The sequence below is a fragment of the Plecotus auritus genome (assembly GCF_963455305.1).
Source record: "Plecotus auritus genome assembly, chromosome: 6".
NCBI classification, from domain to species: domain Eukaryota; kingdom Metazoa; phylum Chordata; class Mammalia; order Chiroptera; family Vespertilionidae; genus Plecotus; species Plecotus auritus.
In genome coordinates this window covers 34,185,647-34,199,668 of record NC_137773.1, presented here as the reverse complement: position 1 = coordinate 34,199,668, position 14,022 = coordinate 34,185,647, and the positions used below count along the sequence as shown (strand labels likewise).

The window sequence follows — 14,022 nt, the reverse complement described above, 5'->3', positions numbered from 1 at the left end:
TTTGCATCGAATTGTGACTGGCAATGAAAAGTGGATTTATTTTGAGAATCCCAAATGCACAAAATCATGGCTTAACCCAGGTCAACCATCAACATCGACTGCAAGGCCAAATTGCTTCAGAAAGAAGACAATGCTCTGCGTTTGGTGGGATCAGGAAGGTGTGGTGTATCATGAGCTTCTAAAACCAGGTGAAACTGTTAATACTGATCGCTACCAACAATAAATAATCAATTTGAAACATGCTTTGATCGTGAAACTACCAGAATGTTCCAGAAGACACGGCAAAGTAATTTTGCTTCATGATAATGCACCATCACACACTTCAAAACCAGTTAAAGACATGTTAAAAGATCTTGCCTGGGAAGTATTAACCCACCTGCTGTATTCACCAAACCTTGCTCCTTCAGATTACCACTTGATCCAATCGATGGCACACGCACTTTCTGAGCAGCACTTCAAAACATACGAAGAAGTGGAAAATTGGGTCTCTGAATGGTTTGCCTCAAAACAAGAAAAGTTCTATTGGGATGTATCCACAAATTACCTGAAAGATGGGGGAAATGTGTAGCTAGCGATGGACATTACTTTGAATAAAGCACTTTTGATGATTCTCTTGAAATTATCATATTTTCTTTGATTACAAAATCCACCATTATTAACCGGTACACTAGTAGAATCCAGTGTCGGTTCCTTTACCTTCCCTGGGCAATCATACTTTATTTTAGGAAATTAGCATTAAAGAATAGATCAGCCCTTTCAAATAGCATATACTTTGAATTATTGATGTCCGCAGTTTCATATATTCTGCACTGTATTGTTGGACCAGTTCTCCATCATGGATGTGATTTTAGTCAGATTAAAATGTATGTGGTAGCACTTTTGCCTGATGCTTAAGACACATAGCTTTGCAACTATTTTTGCTTTTCATTTCAGTTTTCCAAACCCAAAAGATGACCTTTCATTTTGTCCAGTGACTAGGTCAGACCTGCTTGTGGGATCCAACTCTAGGTTGTGATTAAGAAATGTTTCATGTCAGACAGAGTGACTCATAAGACAGAGATATTTACATATTAAATCACTATTTCATTAGATTTAAAGGTATGTTTTAATTATGACACTGAATCTTCCACATATACATTTATGGCAATCAAGGGTGAAAAGAGGATTGAATAGTCAACCAAAGTTAATGTTCAAAACTACTCTTACCATTATTTTGCCTCTCAAATAATTGTATACGTAAAATACTTTGGATTTTTATGGAAGAATATGTACAAGATAACCCAATATGCTTGGGTATATCTGGACCTGAAATTTGTTGGAACTTAGTTGTATTTCAAGTTGACTAATACCTGGAGGTTTATCACTTCTTTCTGTTGGAGAAGAATTTGCTTTCCTTTGCTATTTTTCATTGGTGGGAAACAGTCAGGTGTGTTGCTTACACAGACTTTGTCCCTGCCATGGCCAGTTTCTCTAGAGCTCTTGTGTCCTGGGTATCATCTGAAAATTGTAACAGATCATTTGACTTTTTATTAGAATTGTGCTTCAGCTTAATGAAATTGGTTCAGAAGAATGCATTGGACAATTTAAAATAACAACAACTGCAACATTTATTGAGCACTTACTATGTGTTGGCACTTAATATGCTTTAATTCTCACAACAACCTTACAAGTTGGTACTGTTGTTCTCCCTGCTTTTCAGATGAGGAGACTGAGGCTGAAATTAATTTTCTCAGACAAGGTCACATGGTTAGTAAGTGGCAGAGCTCGGACTCATTGAGACCTATGCTTTTAATTGTGTTTTACTATTCCCTAGTCCCCCAAGGAGTTCTTAGCACAATTGCGATGTGATGCATCCTTCTGTGTAGGAGATAATAAGAACACAATAATTGACCAGGAATAAACCTGGGACTTAGACAGTTTTCTTGAACATTTTCTCTTTGAAGCCGGCCCGGCGACCCCCTCCCACATGGAAACTCAACTGTGTAGCCTTGCCTTGCTACTTGCTCCGGTTTCAGTGATGGTATTTGTCACAGCATTTTGCCATTTGGCCACAGCTCTCTGGGAACAGGTTCTCTCTTATTGATCTCTGTACCCCCAGCATATAGCAGTACTTATCAATGCATGAAAATGGAAGGTTACTTTTAAAATAGTCTTAAATTGTTTTTCACTGTTTTAAACTGTTATTCTGTACAATTAGAGCACAAACATAAAATCGGAATGTGGAACAATGACCACGTAATACTTTTTAATGTTTACAGAATGAAGAGGAACAATTTATCTGTTGTGAATAAAATTGTCCAGTCGTCACCAGCAATGAAACAGTCAAAACTTGGATTCTACTCTTCTCTCAACCAGACTCATATGTACACTGCTCTTCCAGACTGGGGGAGTTTGCCTCATCATGTGGTATTACACATTTTTCAGTATCTTCCTTTAATAGATCGGGCCCGGGCATCTTCTGTCTGTAGGAGATGGAATGAAGTTTTTCATATTCCTGACCTTTGGAGAAAATTTGAATTTGAACTGAATCAGCCAGCTACTTCATATTTTAAGTCCACTCATCCTGATCTCATTCAGCAGATTATTAAAAAGCATGCTACCCATCTCCAGTATGTCAGCTTTAAGGTAAGAAGAATAAGCATTACATCGAAACCATGACATATTTTACCAATATTTTTAATACCTAGATTCTTATGTTAAGCAGTGAGTCAATTTTTCAGAATTTTATCTCAAACTTATTCCTGTTTTTTTATAGTTATTTGCATAGATTGAGATGTAGAACTTGAGCTATAATTGAATGACTTAAACTTCAGTTTCCTTCAACTGGGTACTATTATTAAAATTCAGGTGATTGTAAAAGATTTGAAAGTATGAGGTGCTTAGAAAGTTAATTTTCCATAATCTCTATTTCTTACTTTTTTATATGAGACATTTTGTATTAAGAAAAAATACTAATTTATTTTATAGCTTGAAGGCTAAATACAATTTTGCAAATGAGTCCTATTAAATAAGTATTTGTAACTTTCTAATAAGTTTGACCTTCATGAGATTAAGATTTACAGTTGTCTTTGTAGGTTGACAGTAGTACTGAATCAGCAGAAGCTGCCTGTGATATACTGTCTCAGCTGGTAAATTGTTCTATCCAGACCTTGGGCTTGATTTCAACAGCCAAGTCAAGTTTTATGAATATGTCAAAGGTAAAGATGCTATGCTTTTTTGTAGGATATACTAAAATTCTTGTCAAACTGGCAGAAAGGATTCTTTTCCTAAAAACAGACAATATTCTACTTGTATTCAAAGAATTATTTAAAGCAATTTTCTGTTGACTAGAACTTATTTTTGCTGAAATAGATTATTCATGGTTTCATTCTTTAGGTATATTTTAGTCATTGTTTCCCCAGTAAATATTATTAATATGAAATTAATGATATGATTTTCTAGTGCTTGTTTACTTAGTCTTTGAATATAGGGCATATTGGGCCAGTAAGTGGGTGTCTTCCCTGTCACTCTAGAGCAGCCGTGGGCAAACTACGGCCCGCGGGCCGGATCCGGCTGTTCTATCCAGTTCTCTTGCTCTCCCCTCCGCTCCTTTACTTTGAATTTATATTAGTTCACACAAACACTCCATCCATGCTTTTGTTCCAGCCCTCCAGTCCAGTTTAAGAACCCATTGTGGCCCTCGAGTCAAAAAGTTTGCCCACCCCTGCTCTAGAGTCTCTCTTTGGAGGTGGAACAGTATAATATCTGACTAAATAAACTATATTTGTTAGGATGATTTTTGAGTCTGTGTAGTAGACATTCCAGAACAACCGTGGCTTAGAACACATGACGGAAGTTTATTTCTCTTACATTAAAGAAATCCCTAGGTGAGACAGTCCATAGCTGGCATGAAGTTGTTCTGAACCCAGGCTTCCTCCAGGCACTCCTCTCCAAGGCATTTCTTCATTTTCAATGTCGAAGACAGCTTTCTGAGCCCCAGCCATCACGTCCGTATTCTAGACAGCTGATGGGAGCAAGCGGGGGAGAAGGGTATGCCCTCTCCTTTCTAGGGAGACTAGCCATAGTATCGCATGATGCTTCTGTTTGTCTCCTAGGCCAGGATTTAGCACAATGGCCGGCCACACCAGATTTCTGGGAGGCTAGGAGAATCTTTTATCTGGGTGGCAATGTGTCCAGCTAAATATTGGGACTAGATTACCAAAGAAGAAAGGATGAATGGTTGTTAGAAGCAACCAGCAGTCTCTGCCGCAAAAACCAATGACTGTCTTCTCTTCATCCAGGCTTCAGCTTGAATGCCATCTCCTCAGAGAGGCCTTCCTCGAGACCACTTGCTAAAACAAACCCACTCCTCCAGCTACTCTCTACTCTATTACAACATTTTAGTGGTTTTGTATCATTTGTCAGTACTTGAAAATACCGTACTTATTTAACATATTTATTCTCTTCTCCCCAGACCAAAATCATAAACTATTGAAGGCAGATATTCTAATTTGTTTGTTTACCATTATAAACCCAGACGTAGGATAGTGCCTGATACATAATGAGCACTAAATTATGGTTTTCAGTAAAACTGGCTAATGGAAACTTTCCTATAGAAGAGGATAGAGGAATAGTAACATCTCCCTCATAAACTAGGTCATGGCCCTCTTAGCAGGCATTTCTGCTATCTTGTTTATCTTTTTAAGAGATGTGCTGGGGGAAAAAATGGGTCATTTGGGGATTAGAGTAATATAATTAATCAGATGAAAATGTACTACTTCTAAATAGTTATTTTCTTGTTTATAAACTATGGATCAGATGAGCCTAAAATTCTTAAATTCTAAGCTGTCTCTCATGTTACAATATCAGCTTCAAGAGCCCACTTCTAGGTAAGCTGATGCCAACACCGGAGAGAGGCCACGGCCGTGAGCAGGCTTCATGTCAAGCTCTGCCTCTACAGTAAAATGAGCTCTGTGGCTTCTAGGGGGGTTGTGGATCTCTCTAAGCCTCAGTTTTTCATTTGTAAACTAAGGGAAAATAAGATAAAAGTACAGCATTTTGCTAGGCATAAGAAGTGCTAAAAGAATATATTGTTACTATAATAAAATTTGTACAGGTTTCACCTGCTATCCAAAAGCAGAGCTTGCCTATAAAATCTTTTTAAGCCGAAATGGCATAAAGTGAAGAAGCTATTACCTTAGGTCGCATCTTACTAACAGATGCGCAAAACACATTAAAATGAAGCACAGGTGCCCACAGACACAGGTCAAAGCTGTGGCAGCTTGATGCTGAGATGCTGTGTGGCTCCTGGAGAAGGAGCTTGGCAGGTGCACGCTGACTCTACGACTCGCTGCCCAACAGATGCTGAGCATTACTGTTGCTTGTTGCCTTTTTCACATAAGTGAAATACTCTGGATTTCTTTTGGTTCATGAAAACAGTACTAATGTAGGTCTTTTGTAAAAGTGAAGTGGTGTAAAGCAAACTTTTAAAAAACAGGGGAAACCTGTACTCTAATGCTTAACCGTGTCCTTCAGGACTAAAAGAGTCCACTGAGAGTTGATTAAAGGGGGGAAAAAACCTTGTATTTCTTAACGAAAAGGAGCGATGTACTTATGTTTCTCTAACAATTTTTGGCATCATCAAATTTCACAAAGAGGTCTAGTCATCCACTGTTTAAAAATTTGTAAATCACTTAACAATTAGTATAAGTCAATAAGTTTTCTTATAAATAAATTATGATTTACAACCAATTTGATCATTCTAAAAGGGACAATAGAACCTTTGGAGAATCCAAATAGATTTTGAAAAAGGAAAAATGATCATGCCTGGATATGGTTTCCAGACTTTCTATCCATGTCCAAAAATACTAGATCTGAAAACTTGTGAAACTCCACCCATTTTGAGTTCAAACTGTAAATAAGCTTGAGTTTGTCAATATTCAAAACAGAAAGTTTCAAAACATACTTTTAATTTGCCAGCAAAAAGCATGTCCCTAAAGAATGGCATCATTTATTGATCAACAAATATTTGTTGACCTTCTACTATATGCCAGATATTACTTTAGGTGCTAGATATATAGGAGTGAATAAACCAGATAAGAATTATATTTCTTCTAGGGCAAGGGTTGAACAGGTACAGACAGTAAATATCTTAGGCTCACAAAGTTTTGCTACAACCCTACTGCTGCAGTGCTATCAACTCTATCTAGCACAGTGTGAAAGCCAACGTACACCATACATACTTAAAACAGCATAGCTGTGTTACAGTAGCTAGTTATGGACACTGAAAGAGTTTCATATAATTTTCACATGTCATGAAATAGCCTTCAGAACATTTTTTGCAATTATTTAAAAATGTAAAAACCATTCTTAACTCATGAGCTATCCAATAATAGACAGTGGACTAGATTTGGCTGGCAGGCTACAATATACATAATTATATCCTGTTAATATTGAAAACTAAATCCTTAAGATTGAAATAATTGAAAGACATATTTATGAAATCTTTGAAACTTTCCTTTCTCACCATTCCATTTATCTACACTAATAAAAGAGAAACATGCAAATTGACTGCCACTCCGCTACGCCCACCAGCCAATCAGAGGGAGTATGCAAATTAACCCAACTAAGATGGTGGCCGCCATGGAGCTAGAGCAAGCAGGAGGCTTGGGTTGCCCCCGGCAATGGAGGAAGCCAAGCTTCCCACCCGCCCTGGCCTGCCCTGGCCTCCGCTCATAGCTACAAAGTTTCAATTATAGAAGATAAGTAAATCCCAACAAAGATGGTGGTGGCTATGGAGCTGGAGCCAGCCAGAGGCTTGGGTTGCCCCTGGCAATGGAGGAAGCCAAGCTTCCCACCACCCTGGCCTGCCCTGGCCTCCACTCAAGGCTACAAAGTTTCAATTATAGAAGATAAATAAATCCCAGATACCTGCTTTCAGCCGGCCTTGGCCTATGCTTGGGTTGCTGGAGGGCATGGCCGGCCTGCAAACCACCACAGGCCCCTCACCAAGGCCGCCCCATGCCCCAAGGGAACCCCCACCCTGATCCGGGACACCCTTCAGGTAAACCAGCTGGCCCCAACCCATGCACCAGGCCTCTATTCTATCTAATAAAAGAGTAATATGCAAATTGGCTGTCACTCCAACACACAAGATGGCTGCCCCCAATGTGGTCAATGATGGCTGCCCCCATGTGGACACAAGATGGCTGCTACAAGATGGCCAGCAGGGGAGGGCAGTTGGGAGGGATCAGGCCTGCAAGGGAGGGCAGTTGTGGGCGATCAGACCATCAGGGTAGGGCAGTTGGGAGGGACCAGGCCTGCAAGGGAGGGCAGTTGGGGGCGATCAAGCCTGCAGGGGAGGGCAGTTAGGGATGACCAGGCTGGCAGAGGAGGGAAGTTGGGGGCAACAGGGTCTGCATGGAAGGGCAGTTAGGGTGGGGACCCAGGCCTGCAGGAGAGGGAAGTTGGGGGTAACCAGGCCTGCAAGGGAGGGAAGTTGGGGGTGACTGGGCCTGCAGGTAAGGGCAGTTGCGGGGGAACCCAGGCCTGCAGGGGAGAGCAGTTGGGGGGGACCAGGCCTGCAAGGGAGGGCAGTTGGGGGTGATCAAGCCTGCAGGGGAGGGAAGTTAGGGTTGACCAGGCTGGCAGCGGAGGAAAGTTGGAGGTGACTGGGCTTGCAGGGAAGGGCAGTTGGAGGGGACCAGGCCTACAGGGGAGTGCAGTTTGGGGAGACCCAGGCCTGCAGAGGAGGGCAGTTGGGGGGGAACCAGACCAGCAGGGGAGAGCAGTTAGGGGCGATGAGGCTGGCAGGGGAGGGCAGTTAGGGGTGACTGGGTTGGCAAGGGAGGGAAGTTGGGGGGGACCAGGCCAGCAGGGGAGGGCAGTTAGGGGTGACCAGGCCAGCAGGGGAGGGCAGTTAGGGGCAATCGGGCTGGCAGGGGTGGTTAGGGGTGATCAGGATGGCAGGCAGAAGTGGTTAGGGGCAATCAGAAAGGCAGGCAGGTGAGCAGTTGGGAGCCAGCAGTCCTCGATTGTGAGAGGGATGTCCCAGATTGGAGAGGGTGCAGACTGGGCTGAAGGACACCCCCCACCCCCGTGCATGAATTTCGTACACGAATTTCATGCACAGGGCCTCTAGTGAATTATAAAAGTATTTTAAAAACTACACTTTGTTATAGAAATGTCTTTTATTGGCTAATGGTGTTACGAAAAACAGTAATATGTTGATGGCTTTTACTATTCTATTATTAGCATATGTTGATGTAATAGTTTTAATGAATTAATTTGATTGAAGCTGTAGATCTTAAAATAATGTTCTCATAATTTTTTTCTTATTGCTGTGCAAGTCTCATTTTGTGTCAGCACTTACAGTTGTTTTTGTCAACTCAAAATCATTGTCATCAATCAAAATCGAAGGCACACCAGTGGATGACCCCTCATTGAAGATTCTCGTGGCCAATAATAGTGATACTCTAAGACTCCTAAAAATGAGTAGCTGTCCTCATGTTTCATCTGATGGTGGGTTATATTTTTTTTTAAGCTTGCATGATGCTTTTTTATTATAGTAATAGTAACAATGCAATTTCTTATTGAAGACCACATGCTTCTGAAACATAATTTATTAAACTTTTTTCGAAAGAAATCTTAATCTGTTATCTTGAGATAGCTTCAATTGCTTCTCCTAAGAGTATTATAGTTATATATACTGAGTGGCCAGATTATTATGATCTCTGAACACATAATAATCTGGCCACTCAGTGTGTGTGTGCGTGTGTGTGTGTGTGTGTGTGTGTGTGTGTGTATTTTTTAGAGGCCCGGTGCATGAATTTGTGCCTGGCCGGGGGAGGGAACATGGGCGGTTGGCTGGCCTGCTTGTTGGTCGAACTCCTGGTCGAGGGGACAATTTGCATATTAGCCTTTTATTATATAGGATATACACTGAGTGGCTAGATTATTATGCATTCAGAGATCATAATAATCTGGCCACTCAGTGTATATTGCATATATATATAATTATGTATATCTTGGCTATTTTAGTAAATAATGACTAATAACAAATATAAATTGACAAAAATGTTAGTATGATCTTTGTTCTTTATTTTCCTTTTTTTGTTTTCGTTCTTAAGATTTTTCCCCATTTCCCACAGGAATCCTTTGTGTAGCTGATCATTGTCAAGGCCTTAAAGAACTGGCATTGAATTATTACATGCTAAGTGATGAACTTCTCCTGGCACTTTCAAGTGAGACTCATGTTAACCTTGAGCATCTTCGCATTGATGTTGTGAGTGAAAATCCTGGACAGGTTGAGTTTTATTCTATTAAAAAACAAAGTTGGGATGCACTTATTAAACACTCCCCTGGAGTTAATATTGTTATGTACTTTTTTTTATATGAAGAGGAATTTGAGACATTCTTCAAAGAAGAAACCCCTGTTACTCACCTTTATTTTGGTCGTTCAGTAAGCAAAGCAGTTCTAGGACGGGTCGGTCTTAACTGTCCACGACTAATTGAGTTAGTGGTATGTGCCAATGGTCTTCAGACTCTTGATGATGAACTTATTTGTATTGCTAAACACTGTAAAAACTTAACAGCCTTGGGCCTCAGTGAATGTGAAGTTAGCTGCAGTGCATTCATTGAGTTTGTAAGACTATGTGGGAGAAGGCTAACCCAGCTATCAATAATGGAGGAGGTTTTGATCCCTGATGGCAAGTATAGCCTTGATGAAATTCACACTGAAGTCTCCAAACACCTGGGAAGAATATGGTTCCCTGAGGTCATGCCCATCTGGTAATTGACAACCAAAGATTCTTAACTACTTTTTAATCAGTAAGATGAGCTTCTTTCAGTCTATGCAAATGTAAACTTGCATAGATGCGTTGCTGAAATATTTCAGGTAAAATATTTCATCGTTTGTAAATTGTCTTAATAGGTTGCAGCAGGAACATTGGAAAAAACACAAGAAATTTGAGAAGCCAGAATTTGTAGTAAAAGGACACAGAGACTGTGTTGTGGTTAGATAGTTGATATGCTAAAAACTAGTTTCTAGATAAGCTTCTTAGCCTTCCTTGAATGAATATTGTACCTTGCGAAGTAAATTTATAATATTGAGCTTAGGTTCCCTTAAATTATGCCATTTACAACTTAGTATTATTTTATTTGTTTTTATTTCATATTAATTTTAATATATTTTATAAAATATTTAGTATTAAAAACTAAGTAAAATCAAAATATAGATATAGAGGCTGACGTAATTATACTTCATTTTTAGTACTATGTAAGATCATATTATGATTTAATAAATAACTTTTAATTTCCAATACACTTGGAATTCTACTTTATTACATTAACTTGGGAGAAAATTGATAATAAACCAAAGTGAAATAATATTAATTTATTTTATGAAGATACTGTGTCAATTGATTAAATATACTACTGAGTTAAAAGTTAAATTTTGCAGAGTGGGAGGGAATCAATGTTTACTGATCTATTACTATGTATCTGAAACGATGCCAAATCCTTTGCACATTGATTTTATAATCTAATCAGTAACACAGCAAAACTCCTTAATGGCTATGTATTAACTTTAGGATAAAGATATACCTTTAAAATGACCCACAAGATACTACAAGACCTGGCTGCTCCATACTTTGCTCTCATTTTCTTCCCACCAAACTGCCCCTTGCCCTTTTGCTCCCATTCCCTTTCAGGTCCTTGAGACTGCCTTGCACCCTTTAGTCAGAAAGCATTGGTACATATAATTCTTTCTACTTTGATCACTCTCTTTGCTCCCTCAGGGACATGTTGTGAGTGAAAATCCTGGACAGATGGAATTTTATTCTAGTAGATGTCTTTTCCTCAGGGAAGTCTTCATGACTCTCAGCACTCTGTGGCTTCCCATGTGGTGTGATCACTATTGCAATTTGCCATTTACCTGTCTGATTATCGGCTTATTCTACTTCACAGTGTAAGATCATTATTGGGTTTTATTCACTGTTGTGTTCCCAGCATAATATTTAGCACCATAATAGGCACTCAGTACATTTTACTTAAGTACTTTCTTTTTCAAACTTGTTCCCCCCAAATCTAAAATTTAATTCTAAGAAATACAATTAAAAAGGAAATTAGAAATATGTTTATTATTTTCCAGTTTTGAATATTTTTAAATATTCAGGAAAACATATTGTTAACATTATTATAGATGTCCCCCATTCCCCCCCCCCACCTAAGCCCCCGACCCAGCCCCTGCCCCATCCCAGGTCTTCACCACATTATTGTCTGTGTCCATGGGTTATGCATATATGGGTATATGTTCTTTGGTTAATCTCTTCCAGTCCCCCTACCCCTCTCCCCTCTAAGATCTGTCAGTGTGTTCCATGTAGCCATGCCTCTGGTCCCATTTTGTTCATCAGTTTATTTTGATCATTAGATTTGCTGCTCTGATTGACTTTTTCCCCCTTGTCTTCTAATTCGCTGATTCAAGCCCCTGCTTATTCCTTCCAGTGTATTCTTTATTTCAGATATGTTATTTTTTATTTCTGGTTGGGTTGTTGGTTTTTTTTCATGATTTCTATGTCCTGTTCCATGCTGTTGAGGATTCTTAAAACCATTACTTTGTAGTCTGTTTCTGATAAATTGTTTTGCCTTCATTTTATTTAGCTCCTTTTCTGAAGAGTCCTCCTGTTCTTTCATTTGGGGCCTGTTTGTTTCCCCATTTTTGCTGTTTCTTGGTGTTCGTTTCTGTGTATTGGATAGAACTGCTACAACTCCCAGTCCCGGTGGGGTGGCCTTCTGTAATGTCTTGTGGGACCTAGTGGTATAGTCTCCTTGATCTTCTGTGCTGGGTGCTCTAGGAATGTGTCTTGTGTGGGTAATGTGGGCCCTCCTATTGTAATTAGGTCTTGATTGCTATTTGTGGGTGGGCTTAGCCCCTTGGGTTAGCTGACTGTGAGGCTCAACCCCGACCATGTCACCATGTCGTGCCAACTGTTATATGGATGTGGGTTCACCCTTTGTATCTGCTGATTGTGGAGCTTGCTGGATTTTGCCCTGATGTTGTCTGAAGCTGGCCACCTATGTGCTGGCCCCACACCTCCTGGGAGTTTCTCTGGCGCAGGCCAAGTCACTGTCCCTGCCTGGCTCTCAGCAATTTGTCCGAAGCTCCGCAGGGCAGAGCCCCAAGTAGTCCAGAGGGTGGGGCCTCCAGAGACTGGGTCTTCCTCCGGTCTTGCACCTTGAATGTCCCTGCCCTGAGCTGCTCTCCCTTCCCCCATGGAACTGTACTCTGTGGGAATGTCGAGGACTTGCACAAGGGGCTCACCCTCCCTGCATCTCCTCCTGTCTTTCCTCTGTGTTCTGTGCTCTCAGTATTTTAGATCAGCGACTCTTCAACTGATTTTTGAACTGATTTCTCTGCAGTTTAGCTGCAATCTGCTCTGGGGTTGGGAGCAAGTGGATGGAGCTTCCAGCTACGCTGCAACAATCTTCTGTTATCAGAAAAACATTTAAAAATGTTCTCACCTATTAGGAAATCGGAATACAATGTGATAAGAAATATCACATTTTACATTCCTTTATTTAGAGAATGCTTATGCATACATTCTAACCACTGTACCACATTCATTGTCACTGAGTTCTGTAAGAACAGGCATCTCATTTCATTTACTTTTGAGTTCAAATTTCTCAAAACAGTGTATTGTATATTAGTGCACACTAAATAAATGCTATTAGAGCTGATATTACTGATTGAAAAATAAAACCAGTTTCTTAAAGATAGTTACTATTATTGCAGAATTATATTAGCTATAGCTTAAGATTTCTGTATTCTCTTAGAATGCAGAAGCAGCAATAATAGGGAAATTTAAGTCTGATTAGAATAGCAGGACAAACAAACATAAAGGAAATGGCCTGAGAGGGAGGGGTCAAACTGGTTGGAGATCATTGTAATGGTGGACATACTGAAGACATAAATCTGGAATTAAAAGATATATATCCCTGGCCTGGCTGGTGTGGCTCAGCAGTTGAGTGTCGACCCAGAAACCAAGAGATTGCTGTTTTAATTCCCGGTCAGGGCACATGCTCAGGTTGTGGACTCGATCCCCAGTAGAGGGCATGCAGAAGGCAGCTGATTGATGATGTTCCTCTCATCGATGTTTCTCTCTCTCTCTCTCTCTCTCTCTCTCTCTCTCTCTCTCTCTCTCTCTCTCTCTCTCTCTCTCTCCCCCCTCTTCTTCTCTCTCTGGTAATCAATAAAAGAATATATAAAGTATATATTCCTGAATGGTAAGGTAAGGTGATAGAGTTCCAGTGGTGTTTGCACTAGAGGATAATGAAGCAAACAGAAAAGGACTGGAGGAAAAGGGGGTTGAGGGGGAGTTCTCCCCATAGCTCACCATCATAGAGAGGTAATGAGTACAAATGCCCTCTTTTACATATGATCTTCAGTGGCCCAGTAGTTGAATCTAGAGAACTGAGTACTATAATAACTCTTAGAGCAAAACTCAGAGTAAAACTCATCTGCTCAATTAAATGACCCTGGTTGGTCTTATTGGGTTGACAAATTGAAGAGCAAACGTATTTGGGACAACCAAAAACAAGATGAGGAAATATGGAGTATTCTTGATGCCTCATTTAATGAAAATGTCTCCATTTACGGTGGAAGTCCATGAAAAGTACTGTTTGCCTCAGATTAGAGGATTCTAGATAAATGAAAGAGTTTGATATTAGATGGATTTTGAGCTTTAGGCTTTTAAAAGTATCTTAGTTCTGTAAGCAACTTGTTCATATAAAATTCGTGTTTTTGAGTTTGTTAAAGGGTTCTGGAAAAGTTAGGATAATTTTGTAGGCAAAGTGTAAATGGAGAGAATGGGAGAAAAGATTCTATCGTAGGTTGCACTGAAGAGACACAAAAATAAGATTCTCACATTTTTGTTTTCCTCCCTTATAAACCTTCATGGGCTCATTTGTATTATGCTAAATACTAGGGATTTGGGAAGATTTTAAAATTATATGTATTGTTCTCGATATGCTACTAAATGTGACAAG

At 39.9% G+C, this 14,022-nt stretch overlaps 1 protein-coding gene across 1 annotated transcript; it reads left to right on the top strand.

Moving 5' to 3' along the window:
* The first annotated feature begins 3,020 nt into the window (after positions 1-3,020).
* LOC308251177 (F-box/LRR-repeat protein 21-like) lies at positions 3,021-9,968 on the top strand. Its single transcript, XM_080674317.1, has 3 exons — positions 3,021-3,197; positions 8,328-8,499; positions 9,129-9,968. Exons 1-3 carry the CDS (start codon positions 3,183-3,185, stop codon positions 9,770-9,772), a joined length of 831 nt encoding a protein of 276 aa, XP_080530443.1. The 5' UTR covers positions 3,021-3,182; the 3' UTR covers positions 9,773-9,968.
* Positions 9,969-14,022: the final 4,054 nt, after the last annotated feature.

Bases quoted from the DNA above. Each gene is read 5' to 3' on its own strand.
- LOC308251177 (XM_080674317.1), top strand. The intron at 8,500-9,128 runs GTGGGTTATATT...CATTTCCCACAG, and splicing joins TCCTCATGTTTCATCTGATG to GAATCCTTTGTGTAGCTGAT.